At 42.1% G+C, this 17,963-nt stretch overlaps 1 protein-coding gene across 2 annotated transcripts in view; it reads left to right on the top strand.

Annotated features, from left to right (window-relative positions):
- The window catches only part of ZCCHC14 (zinc finger CCHC-type containing 14), a 547,370-nt gene that overhangs the window by 127,156 nt on the left and 402,251 nt on the right, over nt 1–17,963 (top strand). For both annotated transcript variants that reach the window (XM_069216334.1, XM_069216333.1), the window contains exon 3: nt 9,523–9,596. In XM_069216334.1, coding sequence (XP_069072435.1) covers nt 9,523–9,596 — 74 coding nt within the window. The remainder of the gene's footprint in view (nt 1–9,522; nt 9,597–17,963) is intronic.

The raw sequence follows: 17,963 nt of genomic DNA, 5'->3' as shown, positions 1-17,963 counted from the left end.
CTTTTACCTAAATGTTGTGCCTTATCTGTACCTTGGGTTCCCAAATCTGCTTCCCATAGGTGTTATTAATGATTTTTAGCTCGTTTTTGGTTTGATAATCTGTTGGGTACTTCCTGGCAAGTCTTAACAATTAGTTCCTCTTCCTTCTTATTAAAGTTATGGAAGCAGAAATTTTTATTTTAGATTTATTTTTTACTTTATCAAGTGCGTAGCGCTGGCATGGGTTTTGAGACTTTCCAGTAAGAAATCTATTGAGAATTTATCTAGAAAAGAAAACTATATGGCTATTGGGACATCAATTTCCACGCTCCTACATTTGTTATACAGTGCCATAGAGTTTACACCTATAATGTCAGTTGAGTCATCATGCCATCAAAGTTTCTTATAATTAGTAGAGTTGATATCCCCAGGTAGGGTAGCTACAGGTTTGTGTAAAGGAATGTGATAATTTAACTCCATTCTCTGCTGACAGTGATCACTCTTATCTGTCTTTGGTAAATGATAGTCATTTAGTTTAAGAGCGATAAAGAAGCTACTGTGTAATAAATTATTGATTGAGTTCCGGAAGCGTAACAAGTTGCTGAAGGGGGGTGTCTTGTTGAAATCTCCTATTCAAAAGTCTGAGACCAAGAGCCTCCAAACGTTTAACGAAGGCATCTGTTATAGCGGTCCCTGTAGTCCATGTTGATTGTTGTGGGACTGCCCACATAAGATCCTGATGCACAATCTGATCCTCCCTTTCGTAAGCTTGCAGTAATGTCATATTGAAATCACCTCTTATTAGCAACTCTGGCGCGTCAGGATCTCTCAAGCATGTTAAAATTATTTCTATCAATTTAGAAGACATTTAATTTCCTAGAGTGGGCATCTGGGTGAATGTAGACGTTGATGAGTAGAAGCGGCCTCCCTAACTTTTTATGCCAGTCTTGCACTTTTGGTACCAAAAGATCAGCGTTTTCCTCTTATTTGTATGCAGGGTGTTCTTAGCCCTGCTGAGTTAAATGTCGCTAGACCCACTTTTGGATGGACACATTTTTTTTTACTTTTGTGCACGGGAGAAGAAGTCCAGATAGCCATTGATTGTAAAAGGCTTGGTAGCCCATGTCTCAAGTAGCTGTACGATCTGGCAATCGTTAAATAGGTATGTCAAATCCTTTAGTTGATTATTTGCACAGATCCCATTTATGTTCCAAGAACAGATTTTAAGAGATTTTTGATGGGGTCTTGCCTTTTCTGAACCCAATGGAGAAGTGAGTGGCTGTCAGGGGCTCCTATCTTTATGAAGAGCAGCTGATAGCCATCCTAAATTTAATGGCTGAAAAAGATGCCTATTGTGTGATGTTTGGCTTGTGGAATGGTGAGCAGGAGGAGTTGAGTATCCAATTGCAGTTCTAAGAATTGAGAAAGGTTGATGTGGTCCATCCATTCTTTTTTGTTTTGGTGATCTATTGTAAATTTTCCAAGGGGTCAGGGTAACCAATTTGCTGGGGTATAGTTAGCACGTTCCCCATTTTAAAAAGGAATCTTTTTAATTAAAAACCTTGCTTACCAGCTGAGGTGACGCCCAAGTCACCAGGGTAGATTCGTGGCAATTACCTTTTTCCACCACAGCCCCAGTCAGGAATTCTATTGAATCGATGTGATTGGTCTGGATGTTCTCTAGAGATGGAATTGCTCTTAAAAGTTTTAATATGTTGCTGCGATTGAGTATGTCGTGCAGACCCCTGGAATGGAATTGCGGGGAAACAATTATTATATCCCACCCTATGAGGGCCACCTATAGGCGCAATCTGATTAACTTCAAGGGATAGGCCAAAATGTTCCTTTTTCGTGTTCCATGGGATAATCTCCTTATCAGTCTCACCGGTTCTCTTAAATTTAGCCGATCATCTGGCCTACTTATGAAAAGTGGCATCAAGGGAGTTGGGGGGCATCATTAACACCAATTCACTGGGACTTTGGCCCAGCAGTATCCGTTTGTTTCCCTTGCCCTCAGGGGCATCGACTGTGAGCACTAATTGTACGGAAACATTTTCTGCTAATGTTTGACTTGTTTTCCTATCTTGCACTTCTAAATGCCTAAGATCTTTCTCAGCCCCTTGATTATTACCTTTCTTGAAAGCACTTAACCTTTTTGAGTCTTACGTTCCAGAAATTCTTTAACTTTTCTAGTACGTAAGTGTTCTTTAACCTCAGGTTCCCCTTGACATTGGGGAACATAAAGACCGTGGCTTTTCTTTTGAGTGTTAAACAGCGGAAACCGATTTGTAGCTATAGGGCTACGATCGTTGTTGGTAGTTAACCCTTGGCTTTTACCATTCTCGTTCCCAGTGGCAGAGACCTTTATACTACTGGACACCATATCGAGGGCGGCCTCTGGAACACCCTTCATCTTTTTCCTGGCTTTTCGTTGTTTTTTCCTTTTGCATTTTAGTCACGGGCATAGTTGATTGTTTAAGCTGATCATTTAATAGATTAGTTGATAGCAGTGATGATGATAGTGAAGATTAAATCTTTTTAACTAACTTTCCTGTATTGTGAACCGTCTCTTTCACTGGTACTTCTGATCCGCAAGCGTCATAATTACAAATGAACACCTCATTCCCACTTCGTTCTTTGATACCTCCTTGTATACCCAGTGCTATCAACATCACCAGTCAGGCGACCCGTATGTGAAAGGGTGCTATCCCCTGGATGGGGATTTAAGGGGGACTCGTTATCCTTGTTTTTTATGATGTTAAGGTTCTCCTTAAAGCCATCCATCATGGAATTTATGACCTCTGGAAGTGAAACAAGCTTATTAATTGCTGGACTGCATGTGCGGTCCAACTCCCTTAATTATGCATAGTTTGGTGCCTTTTTGATCAGGAGATTAAGGTCTGCCAGCTTTTGGTCAGTCCCTTATACGGATTGGGCCCTAACATTTAGTAAATCCACCTGCACGTTCATTTTTGTAGACTGATAGGACAGAGCTTCAAGAGTTAGTTGCGAGGTTATGTAGAAAATGTCCCACATGAAGCTATGATCTATTTTCCAAGATGGGCTTTGTAATAACTGGGAGTTCTCGGTTTCCCCCATCTGACTAGGGTGATCCGGTAATTGAGCTTTCAGTGGGCCGCAACTGTTGAGAGCCTTCTGTCCATCAGTGAGGCGGCGATACTCCTATTTCTGAAAAGTCTCTAAGAGTTTTTCCAGGTGAAAGTGTAGAGGCAATTGGAGGTGGAGATAATGATCTTAAAGTAAGTAGTTCTAAGTCAGTAATGGAGCCCCAAGCGTTGTCTTTATCTTCCAATATGTCGACCATGTTATCAGGAGTACATTTCACCAACTCCTCCTTCCACCTCCGACCTAGCCCCCTTTTCATACCCAAAGCTGCTTTCACTTTTTATTGGGGAAATAGAGTTAGGGAGAGCTGATTGATCTTTAGGATTGGAAAAGATTGCTTCGACTGGGTCCTTTGAAAAGTCAAATTTATGGGGAATTTTTACTGACTTTTTGAACATTCTTGCAATTGGGGAAATTAAAGTCAGATGCTCCTCTTTCTTTTTGAATCTCATGGTCATTGCAGGTTTCAGGGATGGAGATGACTGTTTCCTCTTATTACTCTTAGTTTGTGGCTAATTTACCCTTTCATTCCCTGAAAGCATCTTCTCGGATAAGGGGTTTTTGCTCCTAGAGACCACCACTTCTAGAGCACTTAAAATTTTGAGACGCGCTGTCACACCTCGACAGCCGAGGGGCACGAGCATGTGATCGAAAATCTTCTCAGGTGAGAGGTATTAGATCCAGAGAGCTGTTATGCAGAGACCACCATCCCTGTCACACCTTAAGTTTTGTAACACTCCGCCACTCCTCGGCGACCGAGGGGCACAAGCACGCGATCAAGGTGTTGGGATCACTAGTTTTTTGAATGTCAGAAATAAATTCCACTTTGATGCCACTTTGATTGAAGAGGGTGAAGAAATTGTCTCCAAGAAACCTGTGCAGACATTTTCAGGCTCTTTCCTCCTCCAGGGGCTAGGGTAGGGCAGATGCAAATCTGGAGTCTGAAGAGGGTCTCTGAGGACCTCTTGAAAGAAGTCTCAGCAAAAAGGCCAGAAACAGAAAAGGCACTACCAAGTAGTTGAACAAGCAGCACCCGTCCTAGCAAACTAGCTAGTGCAATGGTCCATTAGTGGTGCTTGTGGATAGTGGGCCGGGGCAGGGCCCCTTCAAAGCTTTGGGCAATCGCCTAGTTTGCCCAAGTCTTAAAATGGTTTTACAGTTGGTTCATCCGTCTATTGAGCTTAGCACCGAATCCACATATTGCCTTGAGCAGCAGCAACTCTTCTGCTTTCCCCTCGCATCGGACACACTTTTAGTATCTAAATAAATGCCCAGTCAAAGCAATCTTGAGGGTATGCCATTGGCTCCCATGCAATGTGAGACACCAATGTAAGAATCTTCATCTTGACAACAACGCACTGTACACAATGCTCCTCTGGTCTTCTTCCCTCGATCAACAGGTTCTGCAAAAACACTTTGCACCAGTTCTGCCTCGTATGAGATGCTGAGCCTTTCAAGATATGGCGGTCAATTATTATTGTGATTACTTGACTGCTGTTGAGTCAGCGGCAGACCCCTCTCCCTTCCCTACCCATGGCGGACAGTGGTTACGGTTGCTTTCGCTTCTGGGTTGTCATCTGGGAGAGGTGAAGATCAGAAGCCTCTGGTCTTTGGTGGAGTCCTGCCTCCATTGCAGCCTTCCAGAGCTGAGGGCCATCCGCTTGGCGTTAAAAGCGTACCTTCCATCCATCAAAGGGATACTAGTACATGTGTTCATGGACACCGCCATGTGGTACTGCAACAGACTGGGTGTGATGGTGTCACGGACCCTGTGCCAGGCGGTCTTGTGCCTCTGGAAATGACTGGACCCATAAAGATTTTCCTGGTCATGAAGCACTCTTTGACTGCCACAAGAACAAACTCCACCTTCGCTGCCTGGTGGATCACGAAGGGCAGCTGCATATGGAGGTGGCACAAAGTCTCTTCCACGAATGGGGAGAATCTTGGCTCTATCTGTTCATGTTGGAGATTCCAAGGCATCTCTCACTTGGAGACAATTTCCGCCTCATGTGGATCTCAGGACTGTTGTATGCCTTCCCACCTATACCACACCTGCCCCAAGTTCTCAGGAATATTAGGACAGACCGGGTCCAAGTCATTCTAATGGCTCTGTTGTGGGCACAGTGAGTATGGTATCCAGAACTCCTAGACTTCTGCTTCTGTCCTCTGATCTGGTTGGAGTCCCCCATCCTTCAGGACAGACCGGGCCTAAGCCATCCTATTGGCTCTGTCTGGGGCCCTAGAGAGTATGGTATCCAGAACTCCTAGGCTTTGGCATCTGTCCTCTGATCTGCACCCCAGCCTTTGCAATCTCCTCCTTCAAGCATGGAGATTGAGTGGCAACAGCTGAATGCCTTTGGCCTTCCTCTGGAGGTAGGTGATGTCATTTTCGCAGCCAGTTGTCCCTCGATGAAAACTGCATTCACTTGTCGGCGAAACAAATTTGTGGTTTGGAGTGACTCTCACCATATTGACCACTTCCAGGCCAAAATGTCTCATATTTTATTGTTTACGCTTTCTCTTGCTAAGCAAGGCCTTGCCCTGGGCACAGTTAAAGGTTATCTTTCTGCCGGTTGGCCTTCTTACAGTTGCCTGATCAGCCCTCTTCATTTAACTTGGAATTAGTTTCCCTGTCAGTTTGGAGAAAAGAGTGACGAAGGGCATGAGGATCTAAAGGGAAATTAGGTTGAATGCTAGGAATATTGAAGGAGCCAAAATCAAAGGTTTTATATCAAGCAGAAGAAGATATAATAAACTTCAGATTAATAGAGGATCAGAAAAGTAATGTGAAAAAAACACAAAGTGGTAAGTGAAAACACACTTACCTGCTTTGTGCTGTTTCTTTCCAAGGTATGCTTTTCACAGAGGCAAACTGGAAGTGGCAAGGCAAAGTGGATGTTGTAAGAGACTTCACAGGAAGAAAATTGTGAAAAATATGTGCATTCACTTATCTAATTGAATTTAAAAATGTACACTGTAAAAGAAAAAGTAAATTCTTAGTAAATACATTTTGTAGGTGGCTGAACCAATATCGTAGCACCAAGAAACAATCTTTTTATTTATTTAATTTTTTATACTTTTATCTTTTGAGTGAGCTGGGATCCTCCCCGCAGTCTTGTAGTGAAGAAACATTGTTCAATTTAAGTAATGTTTCTCTCTTGTGTATCTTCCGGAATACTACCATTTAGGATTCCTATTAATGTTTTTGCGTACATTTTTGGATTTTGTTTAATACTTAATTTTTCTGAACTCTATTTTTCATCAATGAATAGCCACACACCAGTATTTTTAAATCCATATCATCGGCTGAGTAGTTAAATGAAAATCTTGGCATTTAAATTCTTGTTAATCAGCATGCCATGCAGGTAGTGCTCTTAACCTTTAAGTAGCCAGCACACCTACATTTTGCAAGGTCAGTTAAGTCATCATCAGTCATTCTAACAATGTGGTTTGCTTTTGTTAGCTGGCACATATTGCTAATTCCACAGATTGTTGTTTCTAGACCTCATGTAGCACAGTTTCCTTAAAATAGGGCAGTTTGAGCTGTAATTCAGTACAGATCCATTCTGGTTGTTTAAACTATCTGATGCACAGTTCTCAGTGCAGATTTCTCACCTTAAGAATATCCATAACTGCCAAACTGGATCTGGAGAAATCTACAGCCATCATCCGTGCACACTGACGATGTCATGTGGCTCTGCCGTGACTCCTTACTGCCCCCGATGTGACAAAGTATGACTGTGCTCAGATCTCAGTTCCTTTCTTTCTGTGCCCTTTGACCAGAATCTGAAGCTCCGTCCTGACTTTGTCAGTCTATCCAATGATTTCCAAATCTCAACGGCAGAGTGCTAGGAAACAATGTCTCCACCGAAAATGGCATGACTCATGCAGTGGCAAGATTACAGGAAGCAGATGACAGTTCTGGATCCACATAGTGTTGGTCATGCTTGGGATCTGGCCACTTAAGTTATGCGGCAAGTGAGCCCTTAAGCACCCAAAGATGATTCTACAGCAGAAAGCACAGCTCTACGTTACAGAACAAAGAAGAGCTCACATTTGAAGGGCAGACCCTGCTCCCACTTCAAGTCGTCACCCTTCTCTTGAAACTACTCACACGAAAAGTCCGCTTCCTGGTAAAAGTCTTCTTGTAAATCTAAGTGTAGACATAAGTGCAACAAGGGCAAATTGGGCTCAGTCCCACCACACTGCTCTAAGCCTAGCAAGAAGGTGCAAGGACATTAAGCTAGAGAGAGCACTCTTGTCAGTCAAATCTGTCTCAGCCCACAGTTGATCCTTGAGCACTCTGAATTTCCTAGATCATCTTCAACCCCACACCATATAGCAGCCTTCAGATGGGCAATGCTGGATATTTTTAGTTTGGTTCTGGCTCTGTGTCATACCTTTGGGCTCAACAGAGACACAGGAGTCTTCAGTTGATCTTCAAGATAACAAAAGCCCAACCAGTTGTTATACAGCCTGATTCTAATCCAAGACCCCTGTATAGTACCAGTACTATTATGGGCCAGAGGTTCTCTTTGGATCTGATTCTGACCCAGTGAAGGATGCACTTAATGTCCTTCAGCACACTGATTAAGATGGAGAAAACTTACTTTTCACTTATTATACTAATTGTGCCTTGTAGTTAAATCTCCAAAATAACAGAGGGTTAGACTGATCTCCTGAAACATGATCTAGTCACTACATGAACCGCCAGTGGAAGATGATGCCTTGTTTGCAGTGGTGGTTAAGAGGGCAGATGCTGCTTGCAGTTCCCTATTATTAAAACAGTGACAAAAGTGTTGATTGAGATTTTTCAACCAGGGTCTGCTTCGTCTGAGCTATTATTGCCTTTTAATGCAGCTAGTTAGTCACCCTGTGACTAGGCGATGCAGACTGGTTTTCACTGACCCAACGTTAACCAAATATCCTACACTAGAAAACCTGACAAGTCAGGTCAATCTCAGTGCCTTTCTGACCAATACTCTGGATAGGGAATAAAAAGAATTGATGCCTTTGGAAAGAGAATGTTTTCCTTAACTTACTTCGCCCACGGGTCCATTAATGCAGTTTGTCTCCTGGGATGGTACACACATACATTGTGGGATATGGCTAGTACAATCTTGCTGGCTGTCTCTAAGGACCTCAGGCCTCTGTAGTCCCAATGATATGTGATGATCAGAATGCTGCTAAATATGTGCTCTGAGCTGATATGGACATTACTGATTGCGTAGGTGGAGCTGTCAGTACCAGTTGTGCTCAGGCAGCCCGCTTGGATGACAGCAGCTCTGTTTTCAGGGGATGTACAAGTGTCTTTAATGGACATGTCTGTTAATGGCTCCTGGCTGATTAGGTGCTAAAGTAATTTACAGTCAGTCTCATCACACCTATGTTCTTTGGGCTGTTACTACCAGCTTAGCAGTTTCTGTTCCAAGACTGAAAGCTTAGTTGCTACCTCACAGAGCGAGCTAATAGACTGTGCTAGCCTTCTCGACCTGTACTACAACAAACAAACTTGGCCATTGGAGACCAAGGGTGTGGTAACACCAGAAGCCCTTGCACCAGCTGGAGTATCACTCTTCCAGTTCCTCCTCCTTCAGCTTCAGGGGCAATCAAGTATCTTTAGTTTGCCCACAGACCTGTGCATTGCTGTTGGCTGTTTGGAGTTACAACACACAACTTCTTCCCTGGCTAGAAATTCACCTCATAAGACAGGGGAGTGTTTCAAATTGTTCACTCACTTCCTTTCATTTCTTCCCCACCCTGCCTCTGTCCTACGCAGATCTACTTTCAGAGGAGCACTCCACAATCCTGATGCAGGAACTCATTGTTGTGTTGTCCGTAGATGTCAAGCAAAGAACATTAAACCTGAGGCGGAAGGGTGCTATTCACCCTACTTCCTCATTCAGAGTAAGGACCAAGGCCTCAGACTCATCTTGGATCTCTGCCCTTTCTATATACTTGTCCTGAGTCCCACCAACTTAATTCGCAATTCAAAGTTGGCTAGTCAGTTGCTCTGACAGGGTATTTTTCTGTTAACCCCTCTAAAAGATCCAGTCTGGCACCTAGGGCCATTCCATTTCTGAAGGTAAGAAATTTGTCCTTTCTGCATAATTAATCTTAGAGTATTCTCTTTTTGAAATTATGCTGCATATTAGAGTTTACTCAGTGCGCACTGTGACCAACCATTTGCTAATGAACCAATTTTAGGTTTATAAAAAAAATATTTAAAAAACTTCTTTTGAAAACTGACACATCAGAGTAAGTTCTTGCTTGTTTGTTTGCAACAATCGTGACCTCTTTGTTTTTTTCTTTAAATGTAATTTTGATATGGAGAGGTTGTATTTGTTAATGTGATTCTTGGTTGTAAAACATAATTGTGCATATATAACATATTAACATGAATATTTATTTCCTCAGTGAATGTTGAAAAGATTATACCAAAGGGAATACCTCACAAAAAGAATGATAGAACTCATGATTGTTCATTTGAGGTAAGCCATAGTTTCTCCTACTATAATTATAGATCTACCATACTATTAAAATAAGGTATATTTATAAAGGGGTTTTGGTCTAGAATTAAGAACAGCTGTTTTCCTTTTATGATGTAACGTTAAATATGTACTTGTATAATCATTAAAACATTTCTATCCCCAAAACACTTGTTTGCTTCACTGCATGATGTTGGTTACCATTGTGCTGGTATGGCGATCACTTTTGGGACAAAGCCTGGATGGCGACCAAATCACTGAGAGACAAGATTCAGGGAAATCTATGATATCATAGGTGTCACACTGGGGGTGAAAAGTGTACACGTGAGTTTATTTGAAATGCTGTGATATTTACATTGAGAGACCATGTTAAACCTTTTACAACTTTGCCTACTGAATTGGACAGCTTCCAAAGAGTATCTGCTTTTAAGGTAAATTAAAATGTAGGTCAGAAAAAGCTTGTTCTTAGCATGACCACATGGGAGAGGATGGAGGTGAGAGCTATAGTTAATATTCCACTGCCAGGGTTTGAGATACTGGTGCATAACAGTGGTTAGGGTTCTGGATATGTTTATGCAGAGAAAGCTGTCCTGGGCTAATAAGGGTGATAAAGATGAGCCTTAGCAGATGGATCGGACAAGTTGTGGCTAGAGAGAATTGCAGTGCTAAAATACTGTGGTTCTTCCACAGCTGCTTAGCTTTTTACAGGCTTTACCGACTCAAAGAAAATTGTGGAACAATTATAATAGGCATTCCTTTTTGCACATTTTTTATCTGTAAAGCACTGAGTAACCTTCGCTAGATCAAGAAAGATTTATGAAGATTGGACACTTATTTGAGGCTGTTCTGGCATGTATATCCAATGACCACAGAGAGAACTGGCTTGCACGTCAGAGCCCTAAACCTCTTAAACAGATTGTAATTTTGCGTGTAAATGCTGGAATCGCCACAAGTACTGCATTGGAAGGATCCCTTTTGAAATGGAGGGAGGTGAATAAGACCTAATTGTGAAAACCTTAAGAGCGTGTATGTCTGCTAGTAAGCCTGTATTACTTTTTTTTTTTTTTTTTTTATAGAGAGAAGGTTGTGCTTGGACTGCACCCTTTCCTCCTTATCCTCCTTACTTAAAATAGTTATGGTTCTACTTGAAACAATTGTACATTTACAGAATGTTTTGAAAACCTGTCCACTCCAGTGAAGCAAACTTTGCATACTGTGGTCATGAAATGGGCTTTTAGCTGTTACTTACAGAGAACACTATATTTGAGTCACTCTTGTCAGTTACTTCATATTCTGAAGGTAAACTGGGTAAGTGCAAGAACAATGGGCCCTAATGGTGTAATTCTAGCAAAATATTCATAATTAAATGGTTATATAATATACAAATAAAATGCAAAAATTTAATAGACGGAGTGGATGCTTGTAATAAATGTGCTTAATGATCTTTGAAGTTTGATACACATGTGTGATAAAAGTGAGCAAAGTGCGTATCAAAGCAGGAAGGAACATCACGGTCGGTGAATTATAGTGTACAATGGAATGCAGCTGCATGCAAGTCGATAAAGTTTTGATCCTATTGTGAATACAGGATCATCATCAGAAATCTGTCAAATATGGACCTGACAGAACGCTGTAAAAGGAGAGAAACAGGAATCCTTATCTGATATATTAAGAACAATATACATACATACATGAAGGAAGGGGTTTTGTGAGCTACTCGTTTCCTCAAGTCACAAAGCACACTATAATAGAAAAGGAATTGGGTGTAAGGTGCTGGTCTCAATTATGGAAAGGGGAGTAAAAAAGAATGATAAAAGCTCACCGAAACTTCAAAATAAGCAACAGTGAGACACAGTTCATGAAGAACATCAATCCTGTAGAAAACTGATTATTTGTTCTCCTTTTTGACCACAACACTAGCTCAAAAGTTCTTCCGCCTTGAGTGACTTTTGCAGCTTGCATACCATGTTTTTTTATAACTATTACTGTCTCATTGGTCATTTGTTCTTGGATATTTTGTTTATATACTTCCATTAACAGATACAACCAAAAAAATAATAATTATCTTTTAATTTGGACAGTTGACTTTTCGTTCTGGTTTAAGTGTTCAGTGAGCCTCCCTCACATTCACAGAAATAATAGCTGTCTATGAATTTAACAAAGATAGCAATGGCACAAAACTGCAGCTACATATTATCACCTTTTTTATTGACATTGATTCTTTAGGGACTAAACGCAAGTAAGTTATTATTTGAGATCTGTTTGTTCATGGTATTTTTAGATGATTACGTTTTGTCTCTTAGTAGTTGACTCTCATTTTTCTTCTTTCTTAATTCTTGGGGTTGGGATATCGTAGCAGGGCTCTTCTCTCCACTGAGAGCAAACATCATCAAAAATGCATCAACAAATAATCAAGGAGCTTCTACCCTTTTCTGTGGGGATTCAATGCACGTCATGTGCCTATTTTTTGGTTTTTATTGTTTGCTGTATCTTTTATCTTTTCTTATCCCTGTACTGTCCCAGTGAGCCATTCCCAGATTTAATTTATTTAGGTTGTGACTTCCATTTTTCTGTTGTGTTGATGATGAGGAAATGTTTGTGCTGTTACATAGTGACTTGTGTTTGAGGAAATATCTTAATACTATTTGTAGTATCTTCATCCTCTGTATAAATGGCTTTGGGCAATATTCCTTACTGATCAGCTTCCATGGCATAGATCTGCAGCAGCCCCTCCATTGCAGGTCTATTTGATCTCCACCTCTTTTGATAGAGAACTCACAGTTTGGCTGCTGTGAATGCCCTATGTATGGATGCAGCCTCTCAAATATCCCTGTAGAAAAGTGATTTCTTGGGGTAAGCCTTGCAAGATGTTTGGGCTGTTATCTTTTTTTCTCTCCAAGAATGTGCATTTATTTCTGTTTTGTAGCTCCTTTTTGTTATGGGCGAGCACAGAGTGCTCCATCCATTCTGTAATCTCTCTTTGGGCTTGAAACCACACCCATGCCACGTCAGTCACTTACATTGGTTGTGGGCTTGCCTTTTAAAATCCACTTGCTTTCATTTGTGAAAGGCATGCATACGTCATGCCTTTTCCGGTGTTTAGCCCACCTACATAGCACCGGTAAAGTACCAAAAACATACGAGGCTCGATGTTTTCAGCCTGGAGTCCGGACTACTTTATCTGTTTATTTTCCACACAGCGCGATCGCGCTGCATTTTACATAGCGCGATCGCACTGAGTTTTTGTTTGCTTTACAACACTAATAGCTCTAGCTCTAACTCAAACAAATGCGAGACCTGTTGCATTGAAAATGCTTGTTTCTCTTTCTAGCGGGAGAGACCAAGTTGCATTCATTAAATATATAATTTTTTCTTTCTTTCTTTTTTTTTTTTTTTTTTTTTCATTTAACCCCTTCACTGCCAGGCCTTTCCACTCAGGGGCATGGCCTTTTTTTTGGCTATTTGGGCTAGTTCGTGCTTAGGCCCTCATAACTTTTTGTCCACTTAAGGCACCCACGCCAAATTTGCATACTTTTTTTCCCAAACATCCTAGGGATTCTAGAGGTACCCAGAGTTTGTAGGTTCCCCTGAAGGAGACCAAGAAATTAGCCAAAATACAGCGAAAATGTCAGGGTTTATTTTCAGAAAAATTGGGAAAAGGGCTGCAGAAGAAGGCTTGTGGTTTTTTTCCCTGAAAATGGCATCAACAAAGGGTTTGCGGTGCTAACACCATCATCCCAGCTTTCAGGAACAGGCAGACCTAAATCAGAAAAACACATTTTTTCACACAATTTTGGCACTTTAGTGGGACATACCCCATTTTTACTATTTTTTGTGCTTTCAGCCTCCTTCCAGTTATTGACCGAAATGGGTGCAAAACCAATGCTGGATCCCAGACAGCTAAACAGTTCTGGAAAGGAGACAAAATTCTGAATTCAGCAAGGGGTTATTTGTGTAAATCCTACAAGGGTTTCCTACAGAAAATAACAGCTGAACTAAAAAAATATATATATTGAAATTGAGTTGGAAAAAAACAGCCATTTTTCTCCACGTTTTACTCTGTAACTTTTTCCTGCAATATCAGATTTTTTTAAAGCAATATACCGTTACGTCTGCTGGACTCTACTGGTTGCAGGGATATGTAGGGCTTGTAGGTTCATCAAGAACCCTAGGTACCCAGAGCCAATAAATGAGCTGCACCTTGCAATGGGTTTTCGTTCTATACCGGGTATACAGCAATTCATTTGCTGAAATATAAAGAGTTGGATGACCTGCGGTTTTGGTCCTGGGATCAGCAGCCACCTAGGGAAACCTACCAAACCCAGACATTTCTGAAAACTAGACAACCGAGAGAGTCCAGGGAGGTGTGACTTGCGTTGATCCCCTAGTGTTTTCGTACCCAGAATCCTCAGCAAACCTCAATTTTAGCTAAAAACAAAAAAATCACATTTTTCCCACATTTCTGTGTGGGATCACTGCACCGGGGCAAATGTCCTATCACCCAAAGTTCCCCTCAGTCTCCTGGTAAAAATGATACCTCACTTGTGTAGGTGTGGCCCAAGTGCCTGTGACAGGGAAGAGCCAAAAACATGTCGAAATTGAGGGTGAACCAAAGTGGGTCCAGAAGGGCAGTTTGAAAAAGAAAAAAAAAAAACATTTTTGGACTGACAAGTGGGGCAAAATATTTATTGGTGTAGATGAGACAATGCTGGATGGTAGGATTTTTGTGGATTCCTGCAGATTCCGGTAGGTTTCATCACAAAAATGTGTGATTTCCAGCAAAGTTGGAGGTTTGCAGGGCATTGTGGGTAAGAAAATGGTGCGGGTGCGGGTGCATGTGAAGCACACCACCTTGGAATCACCCAGATGTTTAGTTTTCAGATGTGTCTAGGTCTTGTGGATTTTTCTACATGGCAGCGTCCCAAAGTCTAAAAAGTGCAGCCCTCACCATTCCAAGTGGGACGATTTTGAGAGTTACCAAGCTCTCATGGCCCAAATGTAAAACCAAAATCCAAAATAATCAAATGTCCTCTTGCTTGCCATGGGAATAAGATGTTTTAGTGTGGGGGAGAGCTTAAAGACCGTTATCCCCTTCCGTTGGAGCGGGGGCGTAATAATGCCCATACTGGTTGGTAGCCACCACCACACTATTTATTTATTTTAATTCCTCGCCTGTAAATGTTTTGCCCCCTTAGGGAGCGGCCCTTGCCCAAGGTGCCGCTCCCCTCATTCAATAATACTTTAAAAAAAAAAAAAAAAAAATCCCTGGTGTCTAGTGGTTTCTGCCCCCCTTGGGGGCAGATTGGCCTAATAAAAATAGGCTGGCCTAAGAGTAATTTTGCCCGCCCACCCCCCCCCCCCTTCAACCCAGGGAGCGACCCCTGCCTAAGCCCCCCATCCCCCAGGAGAGCGACCCTTGCCTAAGAGGTCGCTCCCCACATATAAAAACAGAGCAAAAAAGATTTATCCCTTGTGTCTAGGGGTTTCTGCCCAGAGGGAGATGGACCTAATTATCATAGGCTGATGTGCCCTTGGGGGGGGGGGGGGGTTGCGCAGGGCAGGGCAGAAAAGGCCTAAAAATACTTGTCCCCCCTGTGGAGCGGCCCTTGCCCAAGGGGCCGCTTCCCTCATTCAATTACAGGAAAAAAAACTCCCTGGTGTCTAGTGGGCATTTCTGCTGCCTGATCGCATCGCGATTCAGCAGCAGAAATGCTGAGAAAGACATCAAAGGAAAAGAAAGGCCCTTCCTTTCCTTTGATGCCTTTCTCGGCCCCTCCAAGTGATCGGAGTAGAAATGCAAAAGCATTTCTCCTCCGATTGCTGCTGGAAGCTGAGCTTCCAGTGTGGAGGGACAGGCCTCTGATGAGGTCAGTGCACAATCGCACGCTGACGTCATTAGACACTACAGGAGCGGATCTTGGGGGGGGGGGGGGGGTTGTGAGGCCCCATTGGGGGTGGGGGGGGGCTAGCGCTCACCCCGAGGCCCCCTACTTGGACTTAACCATTACATCCTGGGCACCCGAGCGGTGCTGCCCAGGATGTAACTGTTACGTCCAGGGCATCCAAGGGGTTAAAATGCTGGTAGATAATATTGATCAAGTTGTTTCTAACTGTAGTTTTTAGGTTAATACTTAGTGAACCGTTTTCTGACTGCTCATTCTTAGCCTTAAAGCTTCTTAATCTGGAGCTATTGGCTTTTGTCCCTCACTGCCCTTTCCCATGTGGTCTTGGTCATGATAAAACTGCGGTTTTGTGCGCTTGTGTTAACAAGCTTTTCTGTAGTTTACTTAGAGCTATATAATAAATTAAACAAAGACAGATACAAATTTTTTATTAATGTGTTGATGTTTCCTTCCAATAAGGGTTAGTTATTAGAGCCTGGTTCATGCACTCTAGTGTCACGTCCGCTCTATAGGAATATATTTTTGAGTACACATTGTGCTTGTGAGTGGTGAAGGTGTTGAATGCTTAGAATTGACCCTTATCTTTTTCACCACTGCTTAGTGCTTTGCTTAAATCTTGATTGCCTTTTATGGGGCTATTTTGCTTTTGCTCACAGGGGGCAGTTTCAGTCATTGTAGTACGTTCTTGAACAGTTAAGGATGCAGTCTTCGAATAGCGTTGCTTATTAGTAACCTGGCTCTTTTGAGTTCTGTGGACTGACTGTGCATTATCTGCCCGTTCACCATCTCTCAACCTATGATTCATTAGTACTCGCTCCCCTCTACATTGTTAAATCCTGAGACTGCTTCATCTAATATCTCTGTTATATTTAGATCATTGTCAGTCTCAATGATTTCTCCTCTGTCACAGGTCCTTAAGTTCTTCTCAGGCTTAAGATTTTCTCAGTTCTGCAACACAGAATTGTCATTGATAGTCCTAAATGCTTGACTTTTTCTCACTGTAGTGCGCAGACTACAGAACGCCTTTTCTCATAGTCTGCTTCCATGGAAACAGCACTAAATAATGTCTCTGTCCATAAATGTAATGATGTAAATATGTGACAGAAGCCTTTCAAAGGTATCATTTTTCCTGAATGTGCTTATAAAGTAGTCATATTGGTTTGATAAAACTGCAGCATCTAAAATGCAAGAATTCCAATTTACAGTATGTACATGAGGGTGAAAATGCAGCCAGATAGGCTTACGTTGCAGGCAAAGGTAACTAGCATTTGCAATTCAATGGGTCTCGCATTTGCTTGAGTTAAAGCTATTAGCGTTGTAAATTCTAATTGGACTTTTCTTGCTACTTCAATTGAAAATGTAAAGTAAAACAGTTGGCATAAGCGAGCCGATTCAAAGTGCCATGGCTGCCATGAGTGCGAAGGAGAGACACAAAAAGAAAAAGAAGTTTGCTCGCAGTCAAACGTATCGGCAATCGTGCAAATATCCATGTAACAGGCAGTCTGCAAGGTGGTAGCAAAACCGCCCCAAGGAGTGATGAACGTAAAGCATATACCAATGATGATAAAGGATTTTGAAAGGCACACCCACGAACAGGTGAAAGCGCTGGGTATGCGGTGGGTGGGGTTAAACGCCCACAATACTTACAAAAGGTCAAAACGCTTGCACGCTCAACCTAAAAAGGGGCCTGGCTCTTTAGCAACCTGGGGAGGCACCCTTTCTCACCATTCATTGTACTGGCAGTTGCCTCCCAGGACTAGTTCATTTTTCTGGCTTGTGAGAGAAGGATCTATAATCAACTGTGAGGATTTTATACCTCTTTTTTACGGTCCGAAAAATACAGTATTTCCCTCGATATCTAGAAATACCCAGACTTGAGTGCAGCTTTTGCCAGCACTTTCTGACTTCATTTGTTAGTCAAAATGCTCTCATTCTAACACTAGCTAGCCCATATTATGGGAGAAAAAATCAGATACTGATGCTTACAAGCTTTTTGTAGTCTGCCTTCCTGCCTCGTACTCAAGGAATGTGACATTTGTGTATGGGGAAAAAAGTCAAAGAGAACTTTAAAGGAAAGAGAGGACATCAGCCTGAGAGGCATGCTTGAAAATAGGAGAGCTGAGGAAGAAAAAGAGAAGACTAGAAAGTTTTACATCTCAGCTTGCCTTATCAAGTCTGCCTCCTTCTGACAAGGTCTCCTGCAGAGGGAGATCCAGGGAGAGAAAATCAAGTGGTCAAGAAAGACATCACCACCATTGCCATTGAAAAATGATTTCTGATGGATACAACTACCTGTGGATTCCTCACCTAATGAATACTCCCACGGCGCCAGCATTCGACGGAAATCTTCTTCCTAGCTTCTGCACGTCGACGAGGACGTCACATTTGCCCACGCGACACCGTCTGACGTCATACAGGCAATAAGAGGTCCTCACCGACGTCAGTTCCCTTTTTTCCGTGCGTTCGA

Source organism: Pleurodeles waltl, chromosome 12 (genome assembly GCF_031143425.1).
Source record: "Pleurodeles waltl isolate 20211129_DDA chromosome 12, aPleWal1.hap1.20221129, whole genome shotgun sequence".
Classification (NCBI taxonomy): domain Eukaryota; kingdom Metazoa; phylum Chordata; class Amphibia; order Caudata; family Salamandridae; genus Pleurodeles; species Pleurodeles waltl.
This window is presented reverse-complemented; position numbering and strand designations above follow the sequence as displayed.